This window comes from Leucoraja erinacea, chromosome 2, assembly GCF_028641065.1.
Source record: "Leucoraja erinacea ecotype New England chromosome 2, Leri_hhj_1, whole genome shotgun sequence".
NCBI lineage: Eukaryota > Metazoa > Chordata > Chondrichthyes > Rajiformes > Rajidae > Leucoraja > Leucoraja erinaceus.
Window position 1 is genome coordinate 25,872,932 of NC_073378.1, and position 15,410 is coordinate 25,888,341.

The 15,410-nt window shown below is 47.2% G+C and overlaps 1 protein-coding gene across 2 annotated transcripts in view; it reads right to left on the minus strand.

The window, feature by feature from the left end:
• Window positions 1-4,627: 4,627 nt before the first annotated feature.
• pak1ip1 (PAK1 interacting protein 1) overlaps window positions 4,628-15,410 on the minus strand; it is a 31,854-nt gene continuing 21,071 nt past the window's right edge. For both annotated transcript variants that reach the window (XM_055653490.1, XM_055653480.1), the window contains exons 6-10: window positions 14,723-14,868; window positions 13,278-13,375; window positions 6,844-6,943; window positions 5,632-5,749; window positions 4,628-4,963 (exon numbers count right to left, since the gene is read on the minus strand). In XM_055653490.1, coding sequence (XP_055509465.1) covers window positions 4,806-4,963; window positions 5,632-5,749; window positions 6,844-6,943; window positions 13,278-13,375; window positions 14,723-14,868 — 620 coding nt within the window. In that variant the 3' untranslated portion in view covers window positions 4,628-4,805. The remainder of the gene's footprint in view (window positions 4,964-5,631; window positions 5,750-6,843; window positions 6,944-13,277; window positions 13,376-14,722; window positions 14,869-15,410) is intronic.

Here is a 15,410-nt window from a genome sequence, read left to right on the forward strand (position 1 = left end):
ACCGCACTGGGCATGCGCACCACCGGGCGGGAGGGCATGCGCACCACCGGGCTGGACTACACTGGGCATGCGCACCACCGGGCCCGGTGAAACCGCACTGGGCATGCGCACCACCGGGCCCGGTGAAACCGCACTGGGCATGCGCACCACCGGGCCCGGTGAAACCGCACTGGGCATGCGCACCACCGGGCGGGACTGCACTGGGCATGCGCACCACCGGGCCCGGTGAAACCGCACTGGGCATGCGCACCACCCACGGCGTCATGGTCATGGGGAGGTCACTGCGCATGCTCGGCGGGATGGAGTACTGCAGGTGGCTGTTTACAAATGAAAAAGTGCTGGAGTAACTCAGCATCTCTGGAGAACATGGACAGGTGACGTTTCGACAAGTCACAAGTCACAAGTGACAGGGCCATTCAGCCCACCAAGTCTACTCCGCCAGTATTTAAAGACTGCATGGATGAGCTACAACAATTGTTCATCCCAGTTCGGCAAAATAATAAATCAGGGAAGGTAGTACATCCGTGGATAACAAGGGAAATCAGGGATAGTATCAAAACAAAAGATGATGCGTACAAATTAGCCAGAAAAAGCGGCCTACAGAGGACTGGGAGAAAATTCACAGACCAGCAGACGAGGACAAAGGGTTTAATTAGGAAAGGGGAAAATAGATTATGAAAGAAAACTGGCAGGGAACATAAAAACCGACTGCAAAAGTTCTTATACATATGTGAAGAGAAAAAGATTAGTTAAAACAAATGTAGGTCCGTTGCAGTCGGAAACGGGTGAATTGATCATGGGGTATAAGGACATGGTAGACCAATTGAATAACTACTTTGGTTCCGTCTTCACTAAGGAAGACATAAAAAATCTGCCGGAAATAGCAGGGGACCGCGGGTCAAATGAGATGGAGGAACTGAGTGAAATACAGGTTAGTCGGGAAGTGGTGTTAGGTAAATTGAATGGATTAAAGGCGGATAAATCCCCAGGGCCAGATAGGCTGCATCCCAGAGTACTTAAGGAAGTAGCCCCAGAAATAGTGGATGCATTAGTGATAATTTTTCAAAACTTTTAGATTCTGGAGTAGTTCCTGAGGATTGGAGGGTAGCTAATGTAACACCACTTTTTAAAAAGGGAGGGAGAGAGAAAACGAGGAATTACAGACCAGTTAGTCTAACGTCGGTAGTGGGGAAACTACTAGAATCAGTTATTAAAGTTGGGATAGCAGCACATTTGGAAAGTGGTGAAATCATTGGACAAAGTCAGCATGGATTTATGAAGGGTAAATCATGTCTGACGAATCTTATAGAATTTTTCGAGGATGTAACTAGTGGAGTGGATAAGGGAGAACCAGTGGATGTGTTATATCTGAACTTTCGACAAGATCCCACATCAGAGATTAGTATACAAACTTAAAGCACAAGGTATTGGGGGTTCAGTATTGATGTGGATAGCGAACTGGTTGGCACAGGAAGCAAAGAGTAGGAGTAAACAGGTCCTTTTCACAATGGCAGGCAGTGACTAATGGGGTACCGCAAGGCTCAGTTCTGGAACCCCAGCTATTTACAATATATATTAATGATTTGGACGAGGGAATTGAATGCAACATCTCCAAGTTTGCGGATGACACGAAGCTGGGGGGCAGTGTTAGCTGTGAGGAGGATGCTAGGAGGCTGCAAGGTGACTTGGATAGGCTGGGTGAATGAGCAAATGCATGGCAGATGCAGTATAATGTGGATAAATGTGAGGTTATCCACTTTGGTGGCAAAAACAGGAAAGTAGATTATTATCTGAATGGTGGCCGATTAGGAAAGGGGGAGATGCAACGAGACCTGGGTGTCATGGTACACCAGTCATTAAAAGTAGGCATGCAGGTGCAGCAGGCAGTGAAGAAGGCGAATGGTATGTTAGCATTCATAGCAAAAGGATTTGAGTATAGGAGCAGGGAGGTTCTACTGCAGTTGTACAGGGTCTTGGTGAGACCACACCTGGAGTATTGCGTACAGTTTTGGTCTCCTAATCTGAGGAAAGACATTCTTGCCATTGAGGGAGTACAGAGAAGGTTCACCAGACTGATTCCTGGAATGTCAGGACTTTCATATGAAGAAAGACTGGATAGACTCGGTTTGTACTCGCTAGAATTTAGAAGATTGAGGGGGGATCTTATAGAAACTTACAAAATTCTTAAGGGGTTGGACAGGCTAGATGCAGGAAGATTGTTCCCGATGTTGGGGAAGTCCAAAACAAGGGGTCACAGTTTAAGGATAAGGGGGAAGTCTTTTAGGACTGAGATGAGGAAAACTTTTTTCACACAGTGAGTGGTGAATCTCTGGAATTCTCTGCCGCAGAAGGTAGTTGAGGCCAGTTCATTGGCTATATTTAAGAGGGAGTTAGATGTGGCCCTTGTGGCTAAATGGATCAGGGGGTATGGAGAGAAGGCAGGATACTGAGTTGGATGATCAGCCATGATCATATTGAATGGCGGTGCAGGCTCGAAGGGCCAAATGGCCTACTCCTGCACCTATTTTCTATGCTTCTAGTAGACACAAAATGCTGGAGTAACTCAGAGCAGAGCTGCCAACTCTCACGCTTTGAGTGTGAGACTCACACATTTCGCCCAATTCTCACGCTCTCATGCTGATCACGCTCTGTCGTGAAAAATTCTGTGATCAATGAGAATTTTAAAACTAATATCAACTGCATGGGCCGCAGGTGTTGGAGAGCCGGGGCTGAGGGAGGGATGGAAGCAGAAGCAGCGGCGGTGGCGGGGACAGATGCGAACGGGGAGCCGGGACTGGCGAGTGTTTGCCGGGCTGGCGAGTGTTTGCCGGGCTGGCGAGTGTTTCCCGGCCTGGAGAGCCGCCCGCTGCAGCTCCAGCCATGGAGCAGCTTCAGTGCAAGAGTCCCGGGCCATCGGAGACATTGCGCCGCTGCCGTGAAAGCATCTGCGCCGAATTCGCCCTGGTGACCGGCATGAACCAGGCTGCGGCTTGGTGCATCATGGAGGACAGCCAGTGGCTGCTGGAAGTAGGTATGGGGGTGGTTGGGGGGGTTGGAGAAAGCATCCTGCTTGCCTGCTAGATTTTTACTTACTGTAACTGCAGGAAAAATGTTCCCGATGTCGGGAGAGTTCAGAACCAGGGGACACAGTTTAAGAATAAGGGGTAGGCCAATTAGGACTGAGATGAGGACAAACTTTCTTAGAAACATAGAAAATAACTCCATCAGTTAAGAATAAGGGCGAATCTGTGGAATTTTCTGTCACAGAAGGCAGTGGAGGCCAATTCACTGGATGTTTTCAAGAGGGAGTTAGATTTAGCTCTTAGGGTTAACGGAATCAAGGGATACAGGGAGAAAGCAGGAATGGGGTACTGATTTTGGATGATCAGCCATGATCATTTTGGATGATCAGCCATGATCATATTGAATGGCAGTGTTGGCTTGAAGGGCCGAATGGCCTACTCGTGCACCTATTTTCAATGTTTCTAAAATGGTTAGCAACCATCAGCCAACCATAATGGAAGGGGAAGGGTGCATTCATTATTCTAACACCGAACATGGACAGTGCTCAGAGTGAACGCACGTTGAACGTTTTTACCCAGGGTTGGAGAATCAAGAACCAGGGGACATTGGTTTCAAATGAAAGAAAGAAGATTTAATAGGAACCTGAAGGAAAACGTTTTCATGGTGGGTGACAGGGACATGGAATGAGCTGCCAGAGAAAGTAGTTACAGTAGTTCCATGCTGTTATCAAGCAACTGAACCATCCTACCAGCAACTAGAGAGCAGTCCTGAACTTCTATCTAACTCATGGGAGACCCTCGGACTATCTTTGACCTAACTTTACTGGCTTTATCGTGCACTGAATGCTATTCACGGTATTCCCTTTATCCTTTATCTGTACACTGTAAATAGAAAATAGACAATAGGTGCAGGAGTTGGCCATTTGGCCCTTCGAGCCTGCACCGCCATTCAATGTGATCATGGCTGATCATCCCCAATCAGTACCCCGTTCCTGCCTTCTCCCCATATCCCCTGACTCCGCTATCTTTAAGAGTCCTATCTAGCTCTCTCTTGAAGGTATCCAGAGAACCGGCCTCCACCGCCCTCTGAGGCAGAGAATTCCACAGACAATAGCTCGATTGTAATCATGTATAGTCTCTCGAAGATAGACACAGAAAGCTGGAGAAACTCAGCGGGACAGGCAGCATCTTTGGAGAGAAGGAGAGAAGGGTGGCGTTTTGGGTAGAGACCCTTCTTCTTCAGTGTATAGTCTTTCCACCGACTGGTTAGCATGCGACAATAGCTTTTCACTGTACCTCGGTACAGGTGACAACTGATCACTAAAGTAGTATGTGTGGGAAGAAATTGCAGATGCTGATTCACGTCGAAGATAACACACAAAATGCTGGAGTAACTTCAGGCGGGACAGGTAGTGTGACAGCATTTAAAAGACAATCGGACAGGTACGTGGCTAGGACGAGCTTGGATGGGCTATATTGGTATGCACTGGTCAAATCAGGCCAAAGGGTCCTCTTCCGTGCAGTGTGACTGACTCCAAAGCTTACCGCTAAAAGCAAGTTCTAATCTGGCAACAGGACTTCAAATTCCCAAATTAATAATAATCTAGTAATTAAACATATTTTTATTTTGTGGTACAGGTATCAAGATTAACTGTAAGAAAGCAGTCTGTCTGGAGAATGCTAATATCTTCCACACATTTTTTTTTACAATTACATAAACCGTAAAAAATGCTATGGCTGCATATTTTCTTCACCCAAAAGGAAAGTTTATTTCAAGTTCATTTATTGCTTAATTTTCTTTGTTTTCGCCTTTGTTTTAACAACTGTTTTTCTCTTGTGTAAAATTTGCCGCTTTGTCTCTGGAGTTGTGGCTCCGACCGAGAGAGTTGCCTCCATTTTAATTTTCTTTTCTTTAAAACATTTATTCGTAGCTGCATCTTCTGCAAAAGAACAAATGCGGGAAAATAGTTAAAAAACTGAAGTAAACAATGAGAGTCATACTGCATGGAAACAGGCCCTTCGGCCCAACATGCCCATGCCGATTAAGATGCCCCATCTACACTAGTCCCACCTGCTTTCATTTGGCCCATATCCTATCCTATCCAAGTACCTGCCTAACTGTATTTCAAATGTTGTGATAGTCCTTGCTTTATTTTGCAGCTCGTTCTATACACCCACCACCCTGTGTGAAACAGTTGTCCCTCAGATTCCTATCAAATCTTTCCCCCTTCACCTTAAACTATGTCCTCTGGTTCTTGATCCACCTACTCTGGGTAAAAGATTCTGTGCATTCACCCTAGCCCCCTCATGATCTTATACACCTCTATAAGATCACCCCTCATCCTCCTGCGTTCCAAGGAATAATGTCCTAGCATGCCCAACCTCTCCTTATAGCTCAGGCCCTCGAGTCAATAAGACTCTATAAGATCACCCCTCATCCTTCTAAATTCCAGAGTGTACAAGCCCAGCTGCTCCATTCTCTCAGCATATGACAGTCCCGCCATCCCGGGAATCAACCCTTGTAAACCTACGCTGCACTCCCTCAATAGCAAGAATGTCCTTCCTCAAATTAGGAAGATACTTGGAGAGTGGAAATGTGTCTCTATACCTTGTCCGTGTGCGCCTTGATCTGCCACTCCTTGTGTGACACTTGACAGCCACACAGCTAGACAGGTGAGCCGAGCTTTGGTGTTGACTTCACTTAGCAGTTCTGGACATTCCTGAATCTAAAACAAAAATAGATATAAATTGTAGACATCATCCACTGACGTGCACTAGAGACCTTTAAGCCAATAATTACGTTAGTGTTCAAACAAACAAAACAAAGAACCGTTAATGCTGGTTAATAGACAAAAGGATATCAAGTGCTGGAGTAACTCAGCGGGTCAGGCAGCGTCTGTGGAGAACATGGATAGGCGACGTTTCACAGAGTGCTGGAGTAACTCAGCGGGTCAGGCAGGATCTCTTGAGAACATGGATAGGCGACGTTTCACAGAGTGCTGGAGTAAACCAATCATAGTAGAGTAGCATCACTAACCCCACCTTACTGCATGCTTTATACTAACACCCACTTCCTACACTAGGTAGTCCTGGAAGCGGTGATGATGAACTAGCAACTAACAACCTGCTGTACCGCTACATTATGTGTAACAATTAAACATGACTTTAAACACCGGCTGTGTAACATACTTATTTACAACCTCCAAACCTGGACTTGTTTGGAGTGTGGGAGGAAACCGGAGAAAACCCACGCGGTCACAGGGAGAATGTACAAATTCCATACAGCCAGCGCCCATAGTCAGGATCGAACATGGGTTTCTAGCGCTGCAAGGCAGTAACTCTACTGCTGCGCGCGCCACTGTGCCGCCCTGTAGAGATGTTTCCACTGAGCTCCAGTTGTGTTGCGTTAGTGAGCTCTACGTTCCGATCCAGCCGGACAGACGCAAAAAATAGCCGTGCGCTTTGTCATTAAGGGCCTGTCCCACTTTCATGACCTAATTCACAACCTTTTTTACTCGTGGACATTTTTCATCAGGCTAGAAAAAACGCCCCGACCTACTTGATGCCACGAGTACCTAAGAGTAGCATCACGGCCTGCTACGACCTACCTACGACCTCGTGTGACGACCATGCTGCGAGTATGAGTAAAGGGCAAACTCGGCAGAGGTCGTGAAAGTGGGACAGGCCCTTTACTCTGCCTTGAAACGAGACACCGATACAGAGAACTCTGACGGGGCGCCATTACATCTCGACGTGCCTTCCACTCCCCGTCTCATTCCAGGTCGCACGTTATCATTCATGAAATGAAATGCATGCTTACCTCCTCGACGTTCAGCTTCCACAGTTTAATGTAGCCATCGCTGGAAGCAGTGGCAAGAACGTTATTCTCTCCCACTCGGAAGAAGTGCAAGGCTTTCACTCTGAAGCAAATTTAAAAGTTGAAGTTAGATGATTATAAAGTCATAGCGACATCCAGCGCGGAAACAGGCCCTTCGGCCCATCTCACCACGCCAACCAACATGTCCCATCTACACTAGTCCCACCTGCCTGCATTTGGCCCATATCCTTCTAAACCTGTCCTATCCATGCACCTGCCTAAGTGTTACTTAAACGTTGCAATAGTTCCCCTGCCCCAACTAACTCCTCCGGCAGCTCGTTCCATTCACCCCCCACCCTTTGTATGAAAACGTTGCCCCTCAAGATTTATATTAAATCTTTCCCACCCACCATAAACTTATGTCCTCTGGTTCTTGATTCCCCTGTTCTGGGTAAAAGAGTCTGTCTATTTCCCGATCTATTTATCCCATGATCTTATACACTTTTATAGACAATAGACAATAGGTGCAGGAGTAGGCCATTTGGAGATTCAATGTGATCATGGCTGATCATCCCCAATCAGTACCTCGTTCCTGCCTTCTCCCCATATCCCCTGACTCCACTATTTTTAAGAGCCCTATCTAGTTCTCTCTTGAAAGCATCCAGAGAACCTGCCTCCACCGCCCTCTGGGGCAGAGAATGCCACAGACTCACCACTCTCTGTGAGAAAAAGTGTTTCCTCGTCTCCGTTCTAAATGGCTTACTCCTTATTCTTAAACTGTGGCCCCTGGTTCTGGACTCCTCCAACATCGGGAACATGCTTCCTGCCTCTAGCATGTCCAAACCCTTAACAATCTTATATGTTTCGATGAGAAATCCCCTCTCATCCTTCTAAATTCCAGAGCATACAAGCCCAGCTGCTCCATTCTCTCAGCCCCGCAGTCCCGGGAATTAACCTTGTAAACCTACGCTGCACTCCCTCAATAGCAAGAATCAGGTTCAGAGGTATATGAGCCAAATGCGGGCAGGTGGGACTAGTGTGCATGGCACATATAGGTCGGTACGGGCCAGTTGGGCCAAAGGGCTTGTTGCCACGCTGTATCGCTCTGTGAAAGTAGCAAGGTGGAAAATGCATTGGATTGAAGAGATGAACATTCCGCTGCGCAGATGTGATAAGACGTCCTTTGCAATGTTCGTGGCGCAAAGGCTATACCTCCCCCATCCACCAGTGTTATCAAACTCATCACACACCCAAAAGGCAGCACCCTCCCTCAACACAGACTGTTCACCCTCCAGAACTGACAGCATATCTTCGATAACAAGACTCAAGAGTGTTATTGTCATGTCCCCAAACAAAACAATTGAATTCTTACTTGCAAGCAGCATCATTTATTTAAAAAAATAATAATAATAATAGTGAATAGATATAGATAATACCCCCGTCTAGTCTGAAGAAGGGTCTGGACCCGAAAAGTCACCCATTCCTTCTCTCCAGAGATGCTGCCTGTCCCACTGAGTGAAGGGCCTTCCCACTTTCGCGACCTAATTCACGACCTCAGCCGAGTTTGCCCTTGACTCGTACTCGCAGCATGGTCGTCACAAGGTCGTAGGATATCGTAGGTAGGGCGTAGCAAGCCACGATGCTAGTCGTAGGTACTTGTGGCATCAAGTAAGTCGGGGCGTTTTTTCTACACGATGAAAAATGTCCACGAGTAAAAATGGTCGTGAATTAGGTCGTGAAAAGTGGGACAGGCCCTTGACTCCAGCTTTTTGTGTCTATCTTTGGTTTAAACCAGCATCTGTAGTTCCTTCCTACATTCCCAAGTCTATGTAGTTCAGAGCTTATTTAGAGGTTGTAGTGTTTAATAGCCAGATGGCTGTAGGGAAGGAGCCGTTCCTGAACCTGGACGTTACAGTTTTCAGGCTCGTGTACCTTCTTCCCGATGGCAGGGGGTGAAATGAGAGTGTGGTCAGGGTGGCGTGGGTTACTCTGATGATGCTGCCTGCCTTTTTGAGGCAGCGGTAGAGTTGCCGCCTCACAGCGCAAGAGACACGGGTTCGATCCTGACCACGAGTGCTGTCTCTGTGGAGTTTGTACATTCTCACTGAGACAGCGTGGGAGGCTTTCGCCGGGTGCTCCGGTTTCATCGCACATCCCAAAGACGTGCAGGTCGGTAGGTTAATTGGCTTTGGCAAAAATTGTAAATTGGCCCTGGTGTGTAAGATAGTGCTAGTGTACGTGGTGATCGCTGGTCGGCGTGGACTCGCTGGGCCGAAGAACCTGTTTCCACGCTGTATCTCTAAACTAAACTAAAACCAAACTCTACCGCTGCACCTATATTATAGGGAAGAAGCTGCTCCTGAACCTGAAGATCTGTTGGGTGTTCAGATACTATTTTCCTGCCTGACTCAGAAGATTATTATTATTATTCTGCTTCCTGGATAGGAGGTTGGACAGACTTTGGATTGTTTGGTCTGGAACGTCGAGGGTTGAAGGGAAACCTGAGAGAAGTATATAAAATGATCAGAGGCTTAGATAGTGTAGACAGACAGATCATTTTTTCCCTCAGGATGGAATTATCAGAGCTGCCAAGTTTTGTCAGAGCATTTCAGTATTCTAGTACCTGAAAATCAGTATTTTGCTAAGGAAATCAGTATTTTTACGCGGTGCCATTTTGCTGAAAAATATATACCCATACCCATGTAAGAATACACAAATGTATAACTTTGCTACCAATTGACATGTCTTTTACGCACCTTATTTGACAGTGCATTCATTGCCATCTCCTTGTATTTGAACGGCTGTTTGAACGGCTGCTTGCTGCTTTTAGCACCAGTTCATGGTGTAGAAGCCATTTTGGAAGCCTTCCTCTCCCTCCCTCCCTCGCTCCCTCTCTCTCTCTCTCTCCCCCTCCCCCGCCCCCACCCGTCCCTCTCTTTTTCACCAGAATTAGAGGGATATTGATTCTGTTCAGGCCTCTCTCCTTCTCAGCTTAACCTCCCATCTCTTCACCCCAGACATTGTGGGCCGAAGGGCCCACCCACTGTTCTGTAAAATCTGCTCCATGTTCTATGAACTCCATGTCCCTGGTAACCTTTCCCACTGCATATCCAGATGTTCTACCACTGCCTGTAAATAATCAAAGGCTCAACTACACTGAGAAACAACCCAGACGTCCAAGTCGAATGTTTTAACGTAATGCAGTTCGCTGAACAGCCTGGCCACTCCCATAGGCAAGAGCCCAACAGAAGCCATGTTTAACGCACACCTCCAGCTCCAGCCGGGACAGTTTCTTCCCATAGCGCTGTTATCAGGCAACTTGAACCAATTCCCACCACAACCAGCGAGCGTTTTAAACTGGACCGGGATCTACCTTTTTGGATGTCCCTCGGGTGACGTTTGACCGGTTCTGTTTCTGGTGAGACCTTCTTCAGCAGAACGGAACTCTGTAGTTTAAAATCCGTATTTTTTAAAAAACAAAACCGTTTTTTCGTAGTTTTTCGTAATTTTTTTTGTTCGGGAAAGTCCGTACTATTTGGCAGCTCTGAATCCAACACTAGAGGCATAGGTATAAGGTGAGAGGGACAATGGTTAATGGAGATGTGCGGGGCAAGTATTTTTTCTTACACAGGGTGGTGGGAGCCTGGAACTAGTGCTGTGGGGTGGCAACGTGGAGCGGCCCAGTCTGTTGTGCCTGCTACAGTGAAAAGACCTGGGGCTCCAGTTGTGGGAGCTGCCGACTACTCACCTGTTCTCATCGTCGCGGAGCTGGCCGAGTCCGGAGCGGTTGGAGCTCTGGTGGAGCGCTCCTACCACCACCATGATCCCCGGAGATTCGGAGGCTGCAACTGCGGGTCTGGCGGACTGATAACACCGGGAGCCCACGGGTCCCTGCTGGGAGGTGACCGCTTTTCAGGGCTTCCTTGCCCGATGGGAGAGGGGAGAAGCCCGAGTTGCGGGGTTGAGAGAGTACCTTGATGAGAGCGGGGCCTTACCGATCACCGCCCCGCGTAGATGGGTCAATGGAAGGGAAGTTGGTTTATGTGATGGTCTGGGCTACGTCCACAATTCGCCGCAGAATAGAGGGATATTGATTGTGTTCAGGCAGAAGGGATCAGCTTAACTTGGCATCATGTTCGGCACAGACATTGTGGGCCGAAGGGCCCGTTGCTGTGCTGTTCTGCTCCATGTTCTATGATCAATGTCCCTCCAATCCCTGCATATCCATGTGCCTGCGTACATCAAGCACCGTACAGGAAAACACACAACGTACGTCGAATGTTTAAGTAATGCAGTCGCGTCCCAGCCACTCCCTCTTCTCCCCCTCTCCCATCAGGCAAGAGGAACAGAAGCGGGAAAACGCACACCTCCAGATACAGGGACAGTTTCTTCCCCGCTGTTATCCTACCACAACCAGCGAGCAGTCCTAAACTACCATCTACCCCTTTGATGTCCCTCGGACTATCCTTGACCGGACTAAATGCACTAAATGTTATTCCCTCATCATGCATACACTGTAAATGGCTCGATTGGAATCATGTATTGTCTTTCCGCTGACTGGTTAGCACGCAACAAAAGTGTTTCACTGTACCTCACGGTACACGTGACAATAAACTAAACTGAGGAGCGGTCAAATTCCCATTGATTGACTGGAGGCCCCGTCTGTTTATAGAAAGATAAAAGTTCCTCAGTATTATTCCAAGAGGGAGGAGCTGTCTTGGTTCAAAGTAATGCAGGGAGTTGCCCTGGTGTTCTGGATAACGTTTAACCCTCAACAAACACAACCAAAGTTGAAGAATTAACTCAAACTAGTATCTCATTTTCTTTGCGTAAGAAGGAACTGCAGATGCTGGTTTAAACCGAAGATCGACACAAAAAGCTGGAGTAACTCAGTGAGACAGGCAGCATCTCTGGAGAGAAGGAATGGGTGACGTTTCAGGTCGGTCTGAAGAAGGGTCTCGACTCATCCATTCCTTCTCTCCAGAGATGCTGCCTGTACCGCTGAGTTACTCCAGCTTTTTATGTCTGTCTATCTCATTTTTTTCTTTTGATCATAGATACAATTTGGAGTATTGTTTCCCCTCATCTTTCCAAACTCCAGCGAGTACAGGCCCAGTGCCGTCAAACGCTCATCATATGTTAACCCACTCATTCCTGGGATCATTCTCGTAAACCTCCTCTGGCCCCTCTCCAGAGCCGGCACATCCTTCCTCAGATATGGGGCCCAAAACTGCTCACAATACGCCAAATGCGGTCTGACCAGCGCCTATTGGAGCATTACATCCCAGTTTTTATACTATAGTCCTCTCTAAATAAATGCCAGCATTACGTTTGCCTTCCTTACTACTGATTCGACTTGTAAATTAGCCATTTTGGGAATCCTGCACCAGCACTCCCAAGTCCCTTTGTACCTCCGATTTCTGGATTCTCTCCCCATTTAGAAAATAGTCTACGCCTTTATTCCTACTACCACAATGCATGACTCCACACTTTGCTACACTGTATTCCATCTGCCACTTCTCTGCCCACTCTCCCAACCTGTCCAAATCCTTCTGCAGGGTCCCTGCTTTCTCTACAGCTACCTGCCCCTCCACCTATCTTTGTATCATCTGCAAACTTGGCCACAAAGCCTTCAATCCCCTCGTCCAAATCATTAATATACAACGTGAAGAGTAGCGGCCCCAGCACCGAGTCTTGTGGAACTCCGCTAGTCACTGGCAGCCAAACAGACAAAGCCCCCTTTATTGCCACTCATTGCCTTCTGCCATCCAGCCTTCTATCCACACTTCTTTCCATAAATACAAATGAACCTGCAGTCCTACAAAAACGTGTAGGAAGGAACTGCAGATGCTGGTTTAGACACAAAAAAGCTGGAGTAACTCGGCGGGCCAGGCAGCATCTCTGGAGAAAAGGAATAGGTGAAGTTTCGGATCTAGATTAGTCCGGGTGTCAAGGATTATGGGGAGAAGGCAGGAGAATGTGGTTGACAGGGTAAGATAGATCAGCCACGATTGAACAGCGTAGACTTGATGGGGCCAAATATCCTAAAACCCCTGTCCCACGGTACGAGTTCATTCCAAGAGTTCTCCCGAGTTTACCCTGATTCGAACTCGGAGATTTGGGGTAATGGCCACTCGTCGGTACTCGGGGCTCTCGTGGACATTTTTCATCATGTTGAAAAATCTTCACGAGTCTTCCCATGCTTACCTGCCATTAGCGAGCGTTCCCGAGTACCTGCCGTTAGCGCTAAGAGACGTCCCCGAGCTCCGACGTACCCGCTACGTTCATTCTCCATGCTTACCACGAGTTTGAATTTTTTTAAATTCGGGAGAGCTCTTGGAATGATTTTGCACCGTGGGACAGGGCTATAAATCTGCTCCTATCAATTATGAACTTATGTGAGACCCTTTATTGGACGACAAAGAATTTCACTGTACCTGGTCTCGTGAGCCTTAAATTCACAGAGACAGTTCTGTGAGTCTGTGTCATAGAGTCTGACGTTCTCTTCATCTCCAGCAACGGCAATGATGGACTCCTGTGCACCAATGGAACAGACTTGATTTTAATAACAAAGTGAATACTGCAATTGCACACATAGTTCGTTTGCTCGTGAGTCAGACAATGTCGCTCGCTGTTGGCTTCTGTCGCTGTCCAACATGTGGATTCCCTCATCGCTTCCAGGGGTCGCCACCAGGAGGCGTATGTCACGATCCCCGTACACATAGTGAAAGGTCTAAATAGAGTGGATGTGGAGAGGATATTTCCACTAGTGGGAGAGTCTAGAACCAGAGGCCACTGCCTCAAAATAAAAGGTTGTACCGTTAGGAAGGGGAAGAGGAGGAATTTCTTTAGTCAGAGGGTGGTGAATCTGTGGAATTCATTGGCACAGACAGCTGTGGAGACCAAGTCAGTGGATATTTTTAAGGCAGAGATAGATAGATTCTTGATTAGTACTGGTGTCAGGGGTAATGGGGAGAAGGCAGGAGAATGGGAATAGGAGGGGAGAGATAGATCAATAGGCAAGACAATAGGTGCAGGAGTAGGCCATTCAGCCCTTCGAGCCAGCACCGCCATCCATAGATACATAGAAAATAGGTGCAGGAGTAGGCCATTTGGCCCTTCGAGCCTGCACCGCCTTTCAATGTGATCATGGCTGATCAACCATCTCAGAATCCTGTACCTGCCTTCTCTCCATACCCACTGATCCCTTTAGCCACAAGGGCCACATCTAACTCCTCTTAAATATAGCCAATGAACTGGCCTCAACTACTTTCTGTGGCAGAGAATTCCAGAGATTCACCACTCTCTGCGTGAAAAAAAAATTCTCATCGCCATCCTAAAAGATTTCCCCCTTATCCTTAAACTGTGACCCCTTGTTCTGGACTTTCCTAACATCGGGAACAATCTTCCTGCATCAAGCCTGTCCAACCCCTTAAGAATTTTGTGAGTTTCTATAAGATCCCCCCCTCAATCTTCTAAATTCTAGCGAGTACAAGCCGAGTCTATCCAGTCTTTCTTCATATGTAAGTCCTGACATCCCGGGAATCAGTCTGGTGAACCTTCTCTGTATTCCCTCTTCCAGATCTTGAAATTTAAAATACTAATAGATTAAATCAGTTATAATTTTTAGAGTTACAGTATGACTTTTTATATTCTTGCGTTTTCCAAGCAGCAAGATGAAACAGGAAGTCGGGCCAATTTAAAAAAAAATCGTATTTAACAAAGCCAAATCGTACATCCATATTCTTATCGCGTTTCCGTACCAAATACGGGAAATCCGTACTACTTGGCAGCTCTGTCGCACGCAACAAAAAGCTTTTCACTGCACCTCGGTACGCGTGGCAAAAAAACAAAACTAAGATAAATACGAACACAGACGTACCATTATATATTGCACTGAAGAGATCCTTTGTTGACTGGTGATGACACCACTGATGGAGGCTGTTTGCAACGAGTAAATATCCATCTGGTTATTGGAAACCACGACGTAACTGTCTCCACTGGGGGACCAAAGGACAATGTGAGCGTCTGAAACAAAAACGACGGGTCTTTCAGAAAGGAGGCGAGGAGGAATTCCCTTAGTCGGAGGAGGGGGGGGGGGGGGGAATCTGCGCCATTCATTGCCACAGACGGCTGCCGAGGCCAAACCAATGGGTATTTTTAAAGCAGAGGTTCATGGGTTCTCGATTGGTGCGGGCGTCCAGGGGCAGGTGAATGGGGGTCGAGAGGGAGAGATAGATCAGCCACGATTGAATGGAAGAGTAGACTCGATGGGATGAATGCACCTATTTCTGCACCTATGTCTTCTGAGTTCACGAACAACACCATAGTAAAAACCTTAATGGAAAGGAATAAACTAGACAACAATATAGTCAAATCACCTTCATTAGACAGTTTTAAGGGGGCATTAACAGCACGTTAATATGCACAACACATCCAAGTTGGCGATATGCAGAGTACTGCCCTGCCGACTACAACTTCAGAAGGTTCAGAAGAGCTCTTAAAGATAGCGGAGTCAGTGGGTTATGGGGAGAAGGCAGGAACGGGGTACTGATTGGGGATGATCAGCC